Raw genomic sequence first — 20,608 nt, 5'->3', positions numbered from 1 at the left:
GCTACGGGGGTCCGCACCTTGACTTTCATCATTATTGATCTACTTACGTATGTGCCACTTCTTGAAGATTTCCTCTGAACGGCAGTGCAGTAGGGGAACATGAAGCCAGCTTCCCGGGCAATCAGGAAGCCGGGTGGCGAGAAATGACCCGAATCAGCACGGAGCCAGCTTTCTGGCCAATTAGGAAGCTGGGAGTTGGGTCATTATTCGCCGACCCAGCTTACTGATTGGCCCGGGAAGCCAGCTCGATGCTTATTGGCTGGAAAGCGGCTTCCCAGCTAATCACAATCAAGCCGACCAAACAACATGGAGCTGGCATCCCGGGCAATCAGGAAGCCGGGCAGCGTGTAATGACTTACTGCCCGGCTTCCCGATACCGGAAGTATCGGGCTAGGTATTGGTGCATTCTGGAAGCTGGCCAATCAGGAAGCCGGGTGCTGTGTAATGACACGGCGCCCGGCTTTCTGATTGGCCAGGATGCCGACTTCATGCTTCCTCGTCACCTCATGACGAGGCAGCATGGAGCCGGCTTCCCGGCCAATCAGGAAGCTGGGTGCCGCGTCATTACACGACACCCGGCTTCCTGATTGGCCAGAAAGCCTGCTCCATGCTTTCTCATCACCTAGCGACGGGAAAGGATGGGGACGGCTTCGGTATTTGGTATAGGCGAGTACCGAAAAAAATATTGGTACTCAATACCGACAAAACGTTATCAGTGCATCCCTAATAATAATAATACTTTATACAAAAAAATAAAATAAAAATGGAATGTGCTATAGCTCGGGTCTTACAGCATTTACTGGCGGCGAAGTGCACTTCAATGAATATCGTACATGGTGGTGCGCTGCAGCGCATTGGAACGCAGCTGCATTCTGCGCTTGCTATTTAAGGCCCCATTCACACTGGGGCAGTTCGGCCACACGGATTTGGATCCGCCGATATGAACAATCCCATACACTGCTATGGGGACCGTTCATGCGACCATGCAGCTCAGATTCAAACCGCCCCCCCTCCCCCTCCAAAGTGCCCCCTGTGCTATTTTTGCCTGATCAGTGCGGTTTCCATACAGCTTTCAATGGAATGCGGTGCTGGTTGTTTTTTAATTGTGTTTCAAGGCTAAAACCCAATTCAAAACTCCCCAAACCTCCCTTTTGTAATCAGCGCGGAAACCGCGCCGATCCGCAGCCGCCCAGGTGTGAATGGGCTCTAACATGAATCTGTGCATGCCAATGTTTTTCCGTCCCTAAGGCCCCATTCCCACTAAGTGATATCGCGAGAAGTCATGCTATTCAATGGAGCTGTCTTAGCTCCATGTCGCTCGTCGCCAGTCGCTGTCGCTCCAGCAGGACCCTTTTTTCAGCGGATTTTGCTATTTTTTAATGGAGCCCGGCGGTGAAGGTCGCGCTACCGTCGCTGGATCGTCGCTGGACGTCGCCCTGAACAGTCGCGCAGATCCGCCGCTAAAGGTAAGTCGCTCAGTGCGAATGGTGCCTAATGGAGGATTGCCGCCGATGAGACTTTGCCTCTACGGCCCGGGCTGATGCGGCCTTTTCCCCTCCGGCAGCGACAAGCCTTTGCTATTGTAACGTCCTTGACGCCTCTTCCCTCCCATGATTCCCTGCCCTTTATTAATACCTGAGAACGCATTATCAGCTCGCGTTTTACCTAGCAGCCATTTTAGACAGACACAATTCATCAATATATTATTATGTGTCAGCAGGATAAGTACTATGTAGATTGTGGCGCCTTTTTTTTTGCTTTTGAGAAGCCGTTCATTTTTGAAAGCATCTCCCCGTACAAGCGGTTCTTTTTTCTATCAATCCCCCCGGAGGAAAATAAATAAATAAATACAGAAGCGTCTTTTGGATACGGGGGGGGGGGACCCATGGAGTGTGATATTCATCACGCGTTTCACACTTTTTCCGAAATGCATAAGCAATTACTCCCGGCTTAACCCCGGCCTCTATTTCATGGCCATTCATCAGGCGGTGATCCACTTGCCAAACGCGCATTTCCAAACAAGCATAGATCAATTGTGAGTGCGGCGCTGACGCGTGGCGGGGACGGTGAGAGAGCGCCGATGATGACAATGGATGGGCCTTCCCTGCCAGTTACTTTGTCAAGAGGGGCCGCCGGGTCCGAATGAGGAGGAAAAAGAAACACAGCGCACGGGTGACGGAAGAAGAAAAGCAGAATATTGAATGCAGATATAAAAGATATATAAACCAACGCCGCTCTCTAATCATTAACACATCGTTATCTGTATTTTAGGAATCCAAGTATTGTAAGTACCTGAAGGTGACCTGATATCAGCCTCTTGCAGATGGGGTGAGGCACTACAAGGATCGGTTCATGTGCTGGCAAGGAGCATGCTCATAGGAGGAAAGAGCTGAGTGACAGAGAGATGAGCTGATCACTGTGCTGCTTCTCCTTTTACTGCCCAGTCACAGGCTAGGGTGAGTCTAGCATGACCTGGGCTCAGAGGAAGGGGGTTGAAGAATGAGAGGAAGAAGCAGCACCAGGAGCCAATGAGTTCAGAGTGACAGAGAGATGAGCTGATCACTGTCCTGCTTCTCCTTTCACTGTGCAGTCACAGGCTGGGGTTGGGTCTACTATGACCTGGGCTCAGAGGAAGGGGGTCGAATGATGGATGGCCATGGCTAAGAGAAAGTGGGTTGAATGATGAGAGGAAGAAGAAGTACAAGGAGTCAATCGATTCTTGTGCTGGCAAGGAGCATGCTGATAGGAGGAGAGAGCAGAGTGACAGAAGAGCAGATCACTGCGCTACTTCTCTTTTTACTGTCCCGGCACAGGTTGGGCTGGGTCTAGAATGACCTGTGCTTAGAGGAGGTGGGTTGAAGAATGAAAGGAAGAAGCAGTGCAGGGAGCCAATCAGTTAATGTGCTGACAAGGAGCATACTGATGGGAGGAGAGAGCAAAGTAACAGAGATTTGAGCTGATCACTGTGCTGCTTCTCCTTTCACTGTCCAGTCACAGGCTGGGGTTGGGTCTAGTATGACCTGGGCTCAGAGGAAGGGGGTCGAATGATGGATGGCCATGCACATTAGCCCAATATAAAATGCCGTCCTGATTTCCTGGTGGATGTGAGTTGCCCTTTAATTAACGTAGCACTCCGTAAGTTGCGAGAACACGCAGCGCGCCACCACCGCGCACACGCGCCCGACCGGCGTCTCATTTTAATAACCGCCGCTACTTATTTAGTAAGAAGTTATTCCTCCACCTAATGCCTTCATGATTAAGATGGGAGCAGGAGACTACAAGGGGCAAAAATATTATTAAAGACATAACCTGCGATGTGCGTCGACGTTTCTCTCTCCGGCCGAGACGGCAACGCGGCGACGTCAGCTGATTAGGATGAGTGATGGACGGCTGATCCGGCACTGGGAACCGCGGCATCGCGTTATTAAAGTGAAATTTTATAAATCTCCGTGTGACAATTCCTTTTTTATTAATTTCTCCAAAGCAGAAATTAGCCCGTCTTCCCAGACACGAGCATAAATAAGGCTGGCCGCCGCTCGCCGCCGAACCAATATCATTAATTTTTTAATATAAAAAGTCTTCTGATGTGAAGTCGGCATTTAAACGACAGCAATTAATTTTCCCGGTTAAAAAAGTCTAAACAAACTTCAAAACTAATTGCAGATAGTCCTTGACCGGCCCAGCGGGCTTTATCCTGCTGGAAGATTTGACGGGGAGCATGGAGGAGGCGCGGGGTCGCGTCTGACGCTGTTGTGGTAACATTTTTGCTGCATGGAGGAACTCTACTGGGAGGCTATTCACGAAGGAGCCGAAGGACCCAGCTGTAGCTTCGGCTCTCATTGGCCGTCGGAGCCCTTCGGTCCAAAGGGCTGCTGTACGGGCAGCCGAGCCAAAGGCATTTGCTTCGGCTCGACTGAGCCGAAGTGACAGCCGAAGCGGGCGAACGGCCTGGCGAAGGTCTGCCCTTTCGCCACGCAAATGACAGCTGGGTGGAGCCAGCCATGATCATACGGCTGGCTCCGCCCAGTTGTAATGACAGATCAGCGTCCCCAAATGACTTGGGGACGCTAAACTGTCATAGAACAATAACAACTGGGCTGAGCTGGCCGTGATGCCACTGCCAGCTCCGCCCAGTTGTTTTCCACTGGACGGGACCTGCCAGAAGACTAGCTTGTGCCGGCCAATAGGAAACATTTAAGGGGGAGCTAGCTGTCAGGCCCCGTTCCCACTGCGCGATATGCAAATCGCGCGTTTGTCGCGCGATTTGCATATTGCGCGACATCGCGAGATTTGCCGCGCGATGTCGCGTTCAAGCTTGCATTGAGCAAGCTTGAATCGCGGCTAAATCCGCTCCAAAAAGGGTCCTGCTGTAGCGACACACGACCCGCGACAGCAGGACCCTTTGCCCCATTGGATTGCATTGGAGCGCGATATCGCGCGGTAATTTGCCGCGATATCGCGGGAATTACCGCGCGATAAATCGCTCAATGTGAACGGGGTCTCACTGCTAGCTCTGCCCAATTGTTTTTTTTTCCAAAATATTTTTTATTTAACTATTTATTTACATTTGAAAAATCTTTTTTTCAACCTTTTTAAAAAAAAAAACATTTTCCATTGATTTTCTCTTCTGCTCGGTGCCACAGAGGTACCGAACAGAATAGCCGAGCCGAATGCTATTCACTGACTGCCTTTCGGCCCCTATGAGAATAGCAGTGAGCTGCCAGAGCTTTGGCTCAGCCGATCCAGATGTGGGATCAGCTGAATGGAACTCCTCCTGCACTTCGGCTCAGACGAACATGTACGATGTAGGCTGAAATCAACCGTACTGAGCCGTAGTGAATAGCCCAACGTTGTTCGGCTCACTTCACTACGGCTAGGTTATTCACTCACGCTGCCTTCGGCAGTTTTGTGAATAACCCCCTATGGTGTGTTGATTCTGGTTAACCAAGGCAATGTTATGCCAGTCCTGGGCCAGCGACGTATGACATTGGAGGGACTGTATGGTGTGTTGATTCTGGTTAACCAAGGCAATGTTATGCCAGTCCTGGGCCAGCGACGTATGACATTGGAGGGACTGTATGGTGTGTGGATTCTGGTTAACCAAGGCAATGTTATGCCAGTCCTGGGCCAGCGACGTATGACATTGGAGGGACTGTATGGTGTGTGGATTCTGGTTAACCAAGGCAATGTTATGCCAGTCCTGGGCCAGCGACGTATGACATTGGAGGGACTGTATGGTGTGTTGATTCTGGTTATCGAGGGCAATAGTATGCCGGTCCTGGGCCAGCAACGTATGGCGTACCACATTGGAGGGACTGTGTAGTGTGCGGATTCTGGTTAACCAGGGCAATAGTATGCCGGTCCTGGGCCAGCAACGTATGACGTATGACATTGGAGGGACTGTGTAGTGTGCGGATTCTGGTTAACCAGGGCAATAGTATGCCGGTCCTGGGCCAGCGACATATGACGTATGACATTGGAGGGACTGTATGGTGTGTTGATTCTGGTTATCGAGGGCAATAGTATGCCGGTCCTGGGCCAGCGAAGTATGACATTGGAGGGACTGTATGGTGTGTTGATTCAGGTTAACCAAGGCAACAGTATGCCGGTCCTGGGGCAGCGACGTATGACGTACGACATTGGAAGGACTGTATGGTGTGTGGATTCTGGTTATCAAGGGCAATAGTATGCCGGTCCTGGGCCAGCGACGTATGATGTACGACATTGGAAGGACTGTATAGTGTGTTGATTCTGGTTAACCAAGGCAATAGTATGCCGGTCCTGGGCCAGCGACGTATGACGTACCACATTGAAGGGACTGTATGGTGTGTGGATTCTGGTTAACCAGGGCAAGAGGAGACACTGGAACTGTCATTTCAATATAACAGTTTTACTGTAATAGGTTTTACAGGGCAGACTTAAAGTGTATGTGAACCTGAACATCTCTGTTATACCATTCACTATACCAGGGGTAGGCAACCTTGGCTCTCCAGCTGTGCTAAAACTACAAATCCCACAAGGCATTGCAAGCCACAGGCATGACTCCCAGAGGCAGAAGCATGATGAGATTTGTAGTTCCAGCACAGGTGGAGAGCCAAGGTTGCCTACCCCTGCCCTAGACCATTGAAGGAGTTTTGATGTATCTGTTCAATAAGTTAGAAAAATAGCAGTCGATCCCGCCAGAAATCATGTGAGCTGATCATTTCCTGTGCTCTCTGTCTCTGCTGCCCTCATATCATTCACACGGTTTCCAGCTATCTCTCTCTGCAGACTACAAAACCCCTCCCCTCTATGCTATGGAGAAGTTACATTCAAATTTGACATTTAAATAGCAGCTTTCTCGCCCCTTTTTTTCCCCCCACAATCCATTGCTGTGTGATCCTGGAGCACCCGGTGTATTGTCACATTGTTACCCCGCGGGAGGATAAAGATCCTGAACCATTGTAGTGACTTCCTTTTTCTTTTTTTTTCCCCAGAATCCCCAATTTTTTGGCACAGACCTAGATTTGTGAAAAACAAAAAGGCATTTCCAGGGAAGAATTTTCAAAACCCCTCGAAATCAGCAATTGTATAAAAAAAGGCCTCCGGCGGTTCCAGGACAAGGCGGCGTAAAGTTAAGACGAGGCGATGCAGCCAAATGATAACTGAAGGTGATATTTCTATGTATATAGCGGGCGGCCCGGGATCGGAATAGCGAGACAGAAAGGAGCATTGTGCGCCATGGTGAATGGATGCAGCTCGCTCTTCCTGGGAAATTAATGAAAGGCATTGTAACCGACTGAATTGTATTGTGAAGCGTTTTAGAATGCAAAGGCACATTCTGGGTCTGACGGAATCCTCTTGGGCACCGGCAGCTGACCCCCCCACCCCTCCCTTCTCCCAGTATAACTCCGAAACAAAACACTCTACCACCGCTCCCATTTGTCACTCAGTTGGACGCTCGCTCCCTTCCATAAATCTCCCCAGACAAGTTATTAGAAGTCATCCAAAAGCTACATTATATTTATTTTAGCATTTGGACTTAAAGGGGAACTCCATCTCCTACCTTTTTTTGCAATCCAAAGTGGTGAAGGAGCCTTAGAGGATCATTTTAGTAAGCGGCAGTTACAGTATATAATATTATGGAGTTCTGGGTGTACGGGGGTGCCGGGTTTAAAGTGTAATATATTTCAGGTTTCCAATCCTTCAAGTGTATTTCCATGTGTGCACCTGTTTTATATTTGTTACATCTTCCCGTTCGTGATGAATAAGCTAAAAAAAATAATTAAAAAGCTTCTTGCAGTTTAAGGTCCCGTTCACACCAGATGCAGTGTGTTCCGGCCCGATTCTGGCCAGAACGCACTGCCTCGCATTGCGGTCAGCTCACTTTTTTGTGGGGCAGGAGGGGGCGTGACGGGCCATTGAAGTGAATGGCAAACGTAGCCACGCCTTCCGGCCACAATGCGATCGCAAGGCACATTATGCCTGCAGTCCGGTGCCATCAAAATGTTGCAAGCACTATTTTGATCACACCGGACCGGACCGCAGGCATCATTTTTTTGCCCCCTCCTGCCCCACAAAAAAGTGAGCCAGCCGCACTGCATCTGGTGTGAACAGGCCCTACAATTGTTTTAGCTTCTTAAGGGTTAAAATTTGTGTAGCATGTTCGTAAGATAAAAGCCGGACGGGCCGGTGTGCGCAAGCGCACACTGGCCGTTCTGCATTGCGGTCATCGGAAAACCCACCCCTCAGGGGAGCGCGGCTTGCGATCATCGCAAGTACGATCTGCCTGTCCAAGATGGGCAGATCGTATGTTTTTTTAATTACCTTACAACCATCGCAAGACAAAAGTCTTGCGATGGTTGTAAGGTGTGTGCCCAGCCAAAAGCAAAAATGTCATATATTTCATTGACCAATCCTTAAGTGTGGTAGCTGTATTAGTTTCTTTTTATAGAGTTTTTTGCACTTTGTTTTCACCTGGTGATCAGGCCAGTAAGTCTGTTATTTTTCAACTCTAACAGGCCAAGCTGACCGGCAAAAGTGGAACATAGAGGGTTGGAAGGTACCATTAAACACTGGCAGGGGTGCTTACAATGGCCGGCATTTATTCATATATGTAAAACCCTTACCACAAAAGGATAACAAATGTTGCTGTAACCGCTTAAAAGGTGTTAGCTGAAGTTCAGATTTATTTGTTAGTCAAGTCCATCTAAATCTTTAAATATATTATTATTTTTGTATTATTATTTTTTATTTCTGTTGTTGTATATTATAACATATTGAAAGTTTGTTAATGCTCAATGGCATCACAAGGGGGATACGGCCTGCACCCGGGTGACACTATTGCAGGGGTGACATCAAAATTACTGACAGTCATTTTGGTGTCACCCCCTCTAAAAATTCGGGCACTCGGTCATGGACAGAGAGAGAGGAGGGGACCTGGCGGCATACCTCATCCTGCCGGGTGAACGTCCTCTCTCTGCCGGCATCCATCACCAAGATGGCCACCGGCAGGCGTCAATTAGATGTCCCCGCATGCACGATGATGTTATCACGTCACGCGCATGCTCGATGACATCACGGCGGGGTGTAACCCGGTCTCCGCTCCGGGTGACACCTGGCCTCGGGACGCCCCTATTAATGCTTACTGAAATGTTCACTATAAAAAGGTAAACCCATTACAGATTCCTCTTAATTTTCATAGAAATAATCACATGACATGATCATTAGCACAAAATATTTTCCGGAACGGTCTGCATCCCCCACCTGCACATTGCTTTAGTGTACAAAATGGCCGCCTTCCGTTGTAACTGACGGGCTCTCTTTGATAAATATACAATGCTAACAAAAACAATTGATTTCCAGCAGTCTGTATTTGTTACCGCTCCAAAAATCCCTAAACACGGCTCTGCCATGATTAGAAAATAAACAAAGATGTGTTATAATTTCTTTTTTGTTTATATAAAAATGACATAAAGCTGATTATAGGAGGAAATAACGGCATCAATCCTGCAAACGGCACCCTAATGTCACACGTGGGGACTTTGATTTTTTTTTTCCACACGTGTCTATATTTAAAACAGGCCGTATGGCTTTCTGGGAATATCTGTCACAACATACAGTAAGCGCTGCTATTGTTAGTGATAAATAAGCCGCCCGTATCCCAAAGCTCAGGTGTCAGTTTATTCTTATGTAATGTTGTAGAAAAACACTTAAAATATTCGGGAAATAGAACGCCGTGTATATATAGGATGAGGCTGCCGCTACTGTGTGGAGGATAATGCAACCCCACCGCACTTTGGAAGGATATATGAGAATTCAACCAAGAGCTCCATCAACGTACGAATGACACTGCGGGGCTTTTTTTCCTCTCTCCCCGGGCCATACCACTTTATCTGAGAGCCCGGGGGAGGCCGGGAGAGAGGGGACAGTTTGACATTATGAGGTTCCCACAGATTGAACCACAAATTCCCCCTCTAGTTCTCTCTAATGCAGATGGGCCAGTCTATGCAGACATGACACCGCGACCCACTGCAGAGGGTGTCGCGACCCACTTTTGGGTCGCGACCCACGAGTTGAGAACCGATGCTTTAGACGAGCTAACATCAACTAAAACATTTGGTTGGTACCATTTGCAATAGTAAAAACCATATTTATGTTCAAACCCAACTCAGAAAAGTAAAAAAAAAAAAATGCTTTTGTAACACCCCCACAGGAGTAGCCCAATCTGGTATATGCAGCACTATTCCTACTACCCCCATCTGGTATATGCAGCACTATTCCTACTACCCCCATCTGGTATATGCAGCACTATTCCTACTACCCCCATCTGGTATATGCAGCACTATTCCTACTACCCCCATCTGGTATATGCAGCACTATTCCTACTACCCCCATCTGGTATATGCAGCACTATTCCTACTACCCCCATCTGGTATATGCAGCACTATTCCTACTACCCCCATCTGGTATATGCAGCACTATTCCTACTACCCCCATCTGGTATATGTAGCACTACCCCCCTACTACCCCTATCTGGTATATGTAGCACTATTCCTAATACTCCCATCTGGCATATGAAGGGTTCTCCTACTGTCCCCAGGTGTGACCCACCTTGCAATCTAACCCAATTATACCCCAATAGTGATAATTAGACATCAGGGTTAGGGATACAGAATGCCTAAAAACAGCATATTAGCCCAGGCCTTCTTATGTCAGCAACAATTGATGGTGGCTCTAGTTTCTTGAGTAACAGCTTCACAGTAACATTAAAATTGATGGTGGCTCTAATGTTTCAGTAGAAGCCTCCCAGCTACAAATGGATCCTTTAAGATCAGCTATGGATGGCCCAACGTTCTTCATTGGCAGCCTCCAAGTGACAAATGGATCCTTTAAGATCAGCTATGGCTGGCCCAACTTTCTTTATTGGCAGCTTCCAAGTGACAAATGGATCCTTTAAGATAAACTATGGTTGGCCCTAATTTCTTCAGTGGCACCATCCAAGCTACAAAGGGATCCTTTAAGATCAGCTATGGTTGGCCCAACTTTATTCATTGGCAGCTTCCAAGTTGCAAATTGATCGTTTAAGATCAGCTATGGGTGGCTCTAATTTCTTCAGTGGCAGCCTCCAAGTGACAAATGGATCCTTTAAGATCATATATTTGTGGACCTACTTTCTTCAGTACCAGCTTCGAAGTTACAAAGGTATCCTTTAAGATCAGCTATGGTTGGCCTACAAGGGTTTCTGGTAGCGAGTACGGTGGGATACCCATTGAACTTCCCTGTTGCTAAGAGCTAATAGCAACCTGTGATGCTCTGTTTGGCATCCCACCCAGCTCACTGATGTCACCGGTTGCCAAGAACTGACCGGCACGCTCCCGCCGAGCTCCTGGCAACCAGTGATGTCAGCGAGCTAGGCGGGATACCAGACAGAGCCACTGACAGCACAGTCTGGCCTCCTCAGTCACTTTCCTAAAGGTAAAAACAAATTCCGCCAGGTGAAACACTCAGGAATTTGGGAACTTCGGTATGTGATCTGGAAAGCAATAACCAGATGTGCTACGCTATAATGGCATTATATGCATGACAATGTTTCACACGTGTTTCACTTTAATACAATTCAGCATATACAAGTTCAACGCATTGAGGACATAACGGCGCATTTTTCTGTAATCAAGCTGATAACAGATCAAATAGGATTCACTCAGTATCAGACCGACTGAGACAATTGGAATGATGGGCTCATTTTCTATGTTGTGTTAGTATGAGATGGATTATTCCACAAAAAAGGATTAATAAATTATTGCAAGAGAGCCAAATAAATGGGAAGCGATGACAGCAAATTACATCTTGATTCATCTTAATGTATCAGTTATCTTTAGAAAGTCTATGACGCAGCCACCTTCAACCCTTAAAGGGACTGCGGAGAGAGGTGTCATATGTTTATTTCTGTTCTGTATAACACGGTTTTAAAAAAGTGTTTATTTTTTATTCGGGGGTAACAAGATGAGTTAGATAAGAAAGGTTACATATCGAAATGTTACCCTGCTTACACAGACAGGTGACTAGTTAAAAATATGTTCTCTAACACAGACTTGAATAGGAGGAGAGATCGGTTTAGTTCAATCTGAGTTAATTAGAAAGTTTTGAATACAGAGCAAAAGGCAAATGAAACTTTATCAGAAAGAAAAGAAGAAACAAAGAAGTACAAAAGAAAAGGGTGTCCCTAATAGGATCCAGGTACAACGGCAGCAATACAGACAACATTGTTCCGGAGCTGGGATAAAATCTGGATAAATAATAATGCAAACATCCCATCATGAAGCGTAGACTGTGCGTAGCATTGCAGACCAAGCCATTGCATGTGCCAACGCTTGTGAGCCTCACAGCCCGAGAGTCGCAGGGACATGGTCAGAAGAACAATTAAAAGGTAGAGTCTCATTTTGCGGACCACAAAGGTTAGGGAGAGGGTACTGAGTATTACATACAGTAGGAACATTGATAAAAAGGGCAAGACAGCCAGGGTAGAATCCCAGAAGGAAGAGAGGAGTCGTATAGGTGTGCACCGATCGCGCTGTGGGTGCTATTATTTTCCAATGGCACCCCAGTCGCGCCGGGCGGATTGCTCGTGTCATGTATTGCAGAAAAAAAGGTACTAGTACCTTTTTTCTGCGGTGCACGATTGCCGCGCAGTGGGGTGTCGCATAGGTGTGCAACGGCCCTCACAGTTAGAAGGAAAAAGAGGAAAAATTAAGAGACCAGAAAGACCAAAGAAGGAACAGGACAGAAAGCAGACGACTTCCCACTCCCTGCCAGGAATCCCAACGGAGCCATCCGGCCGGCAAGTTAGGAAGAGAGGGCTTTCATGAAGCCAACCGAAGCTCAGAAAGTGATCCAGGCGGACAAGGTGCGGACATATTTATCTCCAGCAGCATGCTCCTCGGCCAAAAGACCCACTAGGTCTGCTATATGATCCATCTCCACAGCCCATTCCGCAAGGGTAGGGGCCACCGATGTAGGCCAATGGCGTGGGATAACTGCTCTGGCAGCCGTGAGAAAGTTCCGCAAGAGACCTCTCTGTGCTGACTTAAGTGACCCAGGAATCATTGACAGCAAAAGTATCTTGGGGTCATTTGCAATCACAGCACCTGTCACTCTGAGGTGCATCCCCAACACCCCCTGTCAGAACCCCTGAAGTAGAGGGCAGCTCCATCAGATATGTGTCATATGACCCAGGGAATTGTTGCTGCGCCAACAGGAGTCAGACACATTAGGGTAATGCCGGTGAAGAACCACTGGGCATCTGTACCATCTAGTAAGTATTTTAGAGAGATCAGTTTAAACACAGAGTCGAATGACTTGGGGGATACACCGGCTGCTTCAAACTTAGAGATGGAACTGTCATAATTAGTCAGTTATACCCAAGCTGCCAACAAGCATGCAGGCACTCCATTGCAAACTGTGTTAGCCTGTATTAAAGTAATTCATGTAACCCATAACTCCAGGTTTAAATCTTAACTCTTGCAGTGGGGCTACCCCGGACTGCAAGGGTTGAGTGATCCTTTTGTCTAGGATGCAAAAAAAAAAAAGTTATACTCACCCGAAGCACAATCCCGTCTGGCTCCTAGACCAGTCCCTTCAGCCTGTCTTCACTCCAGCAATGGAATGTCCCTGGGCATCCACACATCCTATATACTTTATAGGACATGATGACTCAGTGGACCTTAGACCGCTGGAGTGGAAGGGGAGTGGGGATGAAGGGGACCGGTCTAAGAGAAAGCTGGGATATTGATTTGGGTGAGTATAGGTTTTTTAGCACCCTAGACAAAATGAGCACTTAACCCTTGCAGTGCGGCGTAGCAAAACTGCAAGGGAGAAGATTTGATTTACCCGGAGTTCTGCTTTAATAAGCACTGTGAGGGGAATATATGAATTGATCAAGACTGGAGCAGACAGAATCTGGAGCATCTGTGCATCGTGGCCAACCAGCTTCTATCTTTCATTTTCAAAGCATAACTGGACAAACTGATCCTGAGCCAAACTGAGCCTCTTCCAGTCACTTCCTGTCTACATGCACTTTCTTCAGTGTCAGCTGCACAATATTGCTCTGGTCCGGCTTCCAAATAATGACAGCGGTGGACCATGTCTACACGATGTGTAATGTGCAGTGGCACAGCTATTTGCAGTCTCCATCATGGGTGCATGTGACAGAGTGACAACATAGAAGCACAACTGGGAGTCACTTGTCACTCTACTACAGGAAGTTCCTGAACAAACACCTCTATGGCAGAATCACCAGATATTAATTTAATGAAGGCTGCAGAGTTAAAAAAAATGTCAGAACAATTTCTGAAAATTGGTTTAGAAATCAAAATCTGAGGTAATATTCAAATTTGATTTCTTTTGGAATCTGCAGCTTTCATTAGAATACTCCCCAGTAATCCTGCCATGAAGGTTCAGATACTTCCTGTTATAGAGTGACAACCCATTGTGCTTCTACCTTGCTACTAGGGATGAGCTCAGTTTGGAGTGAACCCGGTTCGATCCTGAGTTTCTCCAAACCAAGGAAGTGCCATGAGCACATTCAAATATTAGCTGCAGGCTGGGTATTTCCCACCCCCCAGCTGCATATATGGTGGGATGCTTGTGCTGAAGTCATTTACCAAATATAGGTTTGCAGCCATAAATGGCCAATGACATCAATGCCTCCCATCCCTTTGCTTACATCAAGCAGGGGGTGGGTAATTCCTCACCGGCAGGTGATTGGGCAGCACAGAAGGAGCTTCCTTCCATGTTCTGGAGGAGCTCCTTCCAGGATCGGAGGAGCTCAGGTTCGGATAAGGTTAGGTGCACAACTGAGTTCATGTCTACTTGCTACCTTGTCAGGTAGAGACCACAGGTGACTTAGACTTGGTCAACCGCTATCATTATCAGGAATCTGGGGAGAGTGCATGTAGACTGGAAGTGGCTGAAAGAGACTGGATGAGATCAGGAATCTTGGAATATCTTATAAATTAACATGCACATTCTTACATTTGTATTTTAATGCATGTCAATGTCCCCATAGAAAATGATGGCATTGTGCATAAACTACATGCAACCTGCAGTTCTTCATATTTCTTCATCAACTTGCTGAAATGTATTTGGAAATAGGTTTTTGACTCCTACCCAATGTGATAAAAAAAACAATATTGCACATAAAAGTATACATCAAAGTGTATTATAGGTGCATATTAACACACATTGTATATAATTTTCATTGTATATTGCCCAAAGTATGTGGACATCCCTCAAGATTATAAAATTCAGGTGTTTCCAGAGAAGCATTCTGTTAATACTACAGCATGCAAATACATTTTAGACTATTGTGCTCTTCCTGCGTTGTGGTAACAGTTTGAGGAAGGTCCTTTTCCCTTTCAGTGAATAGAAAAAATTGAGGATACAAGTCCTGTGTGGCCGCGCTCTCCTGAGGGGTGGGGGGTTGTTTTAGAAGAGAGGATCTGACTTATCAGAATTTTATGGTTGAGTGGGGGCTGTATGGGGGAAGATGGTGTGGAGGTGGGGGTGGCGTGCGGCTTTTGATATATACACCACATACCGTTCTACTTGCCTCTATTTCATGTGCACCTGTTTGTTTTTGTTTTTATTTTCTCCCTCCACCCCTGATATTGAACATCTTGCGGGAGGAAAAATATTAACAAAAATTGCTTCCCGGGCAGCATCTACCCGCAGGCCTCAGCCCATTTAACACTCACTATACCTTCACCTGTCCTAATCTCCAAGGGCAGTCGCGCCTCAGACTCTGTTGTTTTTTTCTGTTTCACACCTTTTCCCTTTCAGCATGACTGTGTCCCTTTGTACAAAGCCAGCTCCATAAAGACATGGTTTCATGGGTTTGGTGTGGAGGAACTTGAGTGGCCTTCCAGGACCCCCTGACCTCAACCCTACTGAACCCTATGTAAGATTCATCCCAATGGCAAATAACCAGATCTTGTTTTTTTTTCCTGGACATTTTTATCCCTTTAATTATAGTTTTCCTGATCGGCTCAGGTTGCTAATAAAACAAATTCACTGCTACAAAACCGCGCTGCAGATCAGCATCAAACGCCAACCGCACTGCAAGACACATCCAGGAAACTCACATAAACTACCACATGCCCTGAAAACACAACAAATCCCAATTAACATCCAAAGCCGTCAACTAAAAGGTCCAAAAGCTTGAAGGGGAAATTGTCAGAGAAGTTCTTGTTTGCACTGCCAGCATGGGACACCGCGAGGTTCTTATAATTGAGAAATAAATGAGATTCTAGTTATATGTCCGGTCAGGGTTCTTGTAATGGAAAAGAAAATGTTAAAAAATTGGCTTGCTTATACACGGCTGACCATATTACATTTTATTTTACATGCAATTATAGTAAATGCCCAAATTGATAGGTTATCTTGATATCCCATCCCCCTTCTATTAATACTCACCTTCCCCATGCTCGCACGTCACCCTCCTCTTCCCTGATACAACCCTTGTGTAAGTTCTGTGTTAGAGCTTACACAGGGCTAATGATCCCTTCCCTGCCCACCTGGGAAAGCACTAGCGCCTGGCTATTGTCTGCAAGCTTGACAATTGGTCACTCAGGTACTTAGAACCACACCATGGAAAGAAGGTGAGCAAGTCACATGTTCCCCCACACTTAGAAGGGCTCTGGCAGGTGGACAGAGCTCAGCAAAGTAGAAGTAGAAGGAAACAAGACTCTATCGAGAGGACCTGTCACTTTAACCTGAATCTTCTAAATAAATTAGACAATGTGTCTTTTAATAGGTGCAAGAAGAGTCTGGGTACTGAAGGTTAACAATCAATTTAGAAAAAGCACAGCAGATTGGCAATTCATCCCAGTTTAGACAATGTCTGCCGTTGGCTCAAACTATACTGGCCTCAAATCACAAACTCACAACACATCGAGAAGCAGTGACTTAAACCAAACATTTACTGGCTGTAAATCAATCACTGTCCACCTAGTAGATTTACCTGAAGCAAATGTTTGGTGAATGTCAGATTCACTGCTTTGTAAATATGCTCCATGAAGTTCCATCCCAGATATTTGCCTATTTCAATACTCAATTTAATTTTACTTTACGTTTGGGTAGCAAATACCACCAGCACTTAACATTTGCAAAATCCATTTTTGGAAAAATCCACTAAAAAATTAATTCTTGACCGATCTACATCTATCTGACTCTCTATAACAATTCCTCTTTAATGGGGATCCTTAGGAGCCACTTTGTCTCCAACATCCGTTCTTTCTTCTCTTAATTCAAGTCAACTTTCTTTTCCCACCAGAAAATGTGAAAATTTAAACTTATTTACTCCATGCCACCTGCAATCAGGTCTTTCCACGTCCGGACAACGAATAATCGGCAAAAGGATCAATGGTAATTACACCGGAAAAGGTCTGGAATGAGCTTTCCTACCTGGTTTTGGGGGAGGTTGTCAGCCATTCTTCATGTTTTTCAAATGTTATCAAGTAAGCTGCAATTTCCTGGAGAAGTAGAAGAAGAAGAGAAAGTTACAATGATTACGTATATGAGCAACAACGTTATCTGCAAAGAAATCAAGGAGGTAATTACGGTAAGGACACCAAGTTGTTGGTGATGTCACTACTACAAAATTAATTGTGATGTCACTTCCGTATGTTATAATTTTTTTACAATGTAGCGTCAAACGTATAAAATATCTGCAGAACAGGGATACCACACCTAAGAAATATTACATATCAATAGCTGAGAGATACCATTTTGTCCTGGAACTGATCTTGATTATACTTGACTACACTTCAACTTAAAGCACAAACAAAGCCTTCAGTATAACAGTCTAAAAAAGCACCAAATCCAGTTAATATATGATGCACAAAAATTAAACCAAAAAACTTCTCTTTTACCTCCCCTGAATGAGCTAAATCCAACTTCATTGGCATCTCACATGCCCCCCTCCTAGACACTGCAGCTCACAGTGGGAAGGTTTCAGCAACAGAAGTGGTGCCATCCATAAAGTAAGCATTGGGCAGGACTAGGTGTGACCAGGTGATGATTGACAAGCTCCACAAGAGAGGTTTACCCTCACTTCCTGTCCTGCTGACAACGGAGGCCCATATAGCACTAAAAACGTGACAAATAGAAGAAAGTTTTTTTCCTTGACAAACACTGTACTGAGAAGGCTGGAGGTGGGGCAGGTGACACATCAAGCTTCTGAGTGGTGGTGCTACATCTGGATGCATGCATTCATGGTGGTCCACAAGTGCATTCCTGAGCCCTCCTATGTGTTACAGCCGTCTTGCTTACATCAGATTGCAGATTATCTCCCTCACAGCGATTTTATTGCTGCAAACATTAACCTTGAATCGGAGGAGGTAGAGCCAGACGGCGCCCCGAAAAGAGCACAGCGCTTACAAGTCAGAGTCAGGAGTCCGGGCATGGCTTGCCTCGGCTCATTGACTTGGATTATGCTGAGTTAGACCTTCTGCCTCCTGTTTGGCAGACATGTCTGTGTGTTTGTCAGTGATATATATTTTGACAATCTAGTGAGCCTTAATGTTTTTCTTATGTGCGCTGTGCCATTCAAGTGCATAGCCAATGATCCAGTAAAGTATTTAAAGGCCGAGCCAAGTTTACCTCCAAAAAATGCTGAAAGATGAGAATTCTGTGCGATAATTATGAAAAATTAATGGATTCTCTAATAACTAACGTAGATAGGGAGAAAGAGCAAAAAGGGTGAGAAGGAAGGGGAGGCTGGGAGATATAGGGGAGAGAGAGAGAGAGAGAGAGAAGGGGAACAGAGAGAGAGAGAGATAGAGACACACAGAAGGGGAACAGAGAGAGAGGGAGAGATGTGAAAAAAAGGGTGAGAAAGAAGAAAAGAGATAGGGGAGGACACGAGAGAGAGAGAGAGAGAGAGAGAGAGAGAGAGAGATACGCAGAAGGGGAACAGAGAGAGAGAGAGAGATATGTAGAAAGGAAAAAAGAGATACATCAAGAAAGAAATAGGAGGAAACAAATAGAGATAGAAAAATATAGGCGAGAGATATAAAGAAAGAGAGGGATGAGCAAATTGGAGAAAGAAGGAAAGGAAAGAAGGAAAGGAAAAAAGAAAAGGAAAGGAAGGAAGGACGAAAAGATAATCACTCTACACTTATCCATTTATACCATCTAATTCATGGCCTTGAACACTGAGAGAGAGCAAGGACACCCTCTGCCCACTCACCCCCCTTTTTTTATTTGCTTGTGATGTGATTGTTGTTTAAATCTGAACATCCGTTTGTGATTGATATTATCTATACTGTTGGTGGACTTTTTCTTGAACTCTTTTTGACAAGTAGACACGTTCACATGAAACCTACCACCTTTTACCTTCAGATTGTAGAACCTTGACATTTTTCTATGTATGAATGACAAAGAAGAACAGATGTTTTTCCTTGTTTCCTTGTTACACTAACTGTATTTTATATAATGTATACCGTTGTCATGACAATGTATTTCTTTGTTGCTACATTGTACAAATACAGTTGCAGTACATTTTAGTGCAATTCTTTATTGCCTGTATCGCATACATAAAAAAAAGTATAAAAAAAGGGGAAAACAAGAGGGATGATAAGAGATGGATAGAAGAGAAGTATAGATCAGAAGAGAAAAGACAAATTAAGGAAAAGAAGAGAAGATAGGAGGGGTAGAAAGGAAGAAAGGAAAGGATGGAAGAGAAAAGAGGAGGTGTAAGAAGGAAGGAAAGGATGGAAGAAAGAAGAGGAGGTGAGAAAAGGAATGAAGGAGGGGAAAGAAGGAAGGACAAAAAGAGATGGAAGGGAGGAAGGAAGAGAGGGGAAGTGGGGAGGGAAGAAGGGGAAGGAAGGGTAAAAAGGGAGGGGAAAGAAGGAAGGGCACAAAGGGAAGGAAGGAAGCAAGGAAGGGAGGGAAAGGGATGAAGGGAAAGAAGGAGGTGAAGGAAGAAAGTCGAAGGATGGGAGGAAGGGAGGGAGAGAGGAGAGAGGCAGGGAGGAGGGAAGGAAACAAAGAAAGAAAGGAAGGAATGGTAAAGAAAAAAGAAGGAAAGTAAGGAAGAAGGGATTGAGGAATGAACCTCATGTTGGGAGGTTGATGTAATACTAATAAATACTTGGCCTAGGAAAGAAGAAACAAATTCATCATGTTTGTAGAATGTGCTCTGCAATGTTCCCTATAATTCCTCAAACGATAACACTTACTAATAAAAAGAGAAAACTTGAGCGAAACTAAAAAGGCAGCATATACACCTTTCATTAGGGATATAGAGCCCCCTCACCTGCCCCTAAAATATGGCCTGCTGTTCTCTTAATGTGAAAAACTCAGTGTGGAGGGGATGTAAGAGCGAGGGCTGGGATATGATATGTGCACATGGGAGGAGTATAGAGAAGGACACAGACAATGCTGGGACAGACACTGGATACTCAATATCCAAGTGTATATATAACTATTTTGGGGAAAGTGGAGGACTGGAGGTTCTATGTGAGGGGGGATAGGCACTGTATCAGTTCTGCTGCTGGATTTTACCATTGGTGATGGCATACTGATGTTTGTACAGTAAATGTCTAGCCTACGGCACCAAAACAGTCAGAAACAGCCCTGCCTGAGCTTCCACCTTCTACCACCAGATGGGAAGAGACAGCAGGATAGGGGGCTGATAGTGAGCAAGCTCTGTTTTGTAACATTGCAAGTTGAGCATTCATTTGAATATCACCCTGACTAAATCAAGCCTTCACACAACCGTAGATTTCTCAAGACAGCTACACAAATCCAAATGAGCAGAACACACCAGGTCTCCCCACCAAGATACGAGTTGTATGGAATTACACCAGCAACTTCACATGCTTAATCTGTTCTGCTGAGTGCAAAGCAAAGTCATCAAGCTTTAAGGAGCGAGAGAGAGAGAGAGAGAGAGAGAGAGAAGCGGAACACTTGGACACCTGAAGGTAAATTAAATATTTATAAACACAACAACATCTTTGCAGATGGAATTACTGATTTATTAATAATTTCCATAAAAAGCCAGTGGGTGACATCCACATAAGTCATATCTTCTGCTTTCAGGCATGATTCAGCCCATTAATTCCAG

At 45.6% G+C, this 20,608-nt stretch overlaps 1 protein-coding gene across 2 annotated transcripts in view; it reads right to left on the bottom strand.

The window, feature by feature from the left end:
- Positions 1-20,608, bottom strand: part of CAMTA1 (calmodulin binding transcription activator 1) — a 1,254,390-nt gene that overhangs the window by 900,119 nt on the left and 333,663 nt on the right. For both annotated transcript variants that reach the window (XM_018552416.1, XM_018552423.1), the window contains exon 3: positions 16,942-17,009. In XM_018552416.1, the coding sequence (XP_018407918.1) occupies positions 16,942-17,009 (68 nt within the window). The remainder of the gene's footprint in view (positions 1-16,941; positions 17,010-20,608) is intronic.

Source organism: Nanorana parkeri, unplaced genomic scaffold (assembly GCF_000935625.1).
Source record: "Nanorana parkeri isolate BGI_ZX_2015 unplaced genomic scaffold, ASM93562v1 scaffold5, whole genome shotgun sequence".
NCBI lineage: Eukaryota > Metazoa > Chordata > Amphibia > Anura > Dicroglossidae > Nanorana > Nanorana parkeri.
Note: the sequence above shows the minus strand (reverse complement) of the source record. Positions and strands in the feature narration are given on the sequence as shown.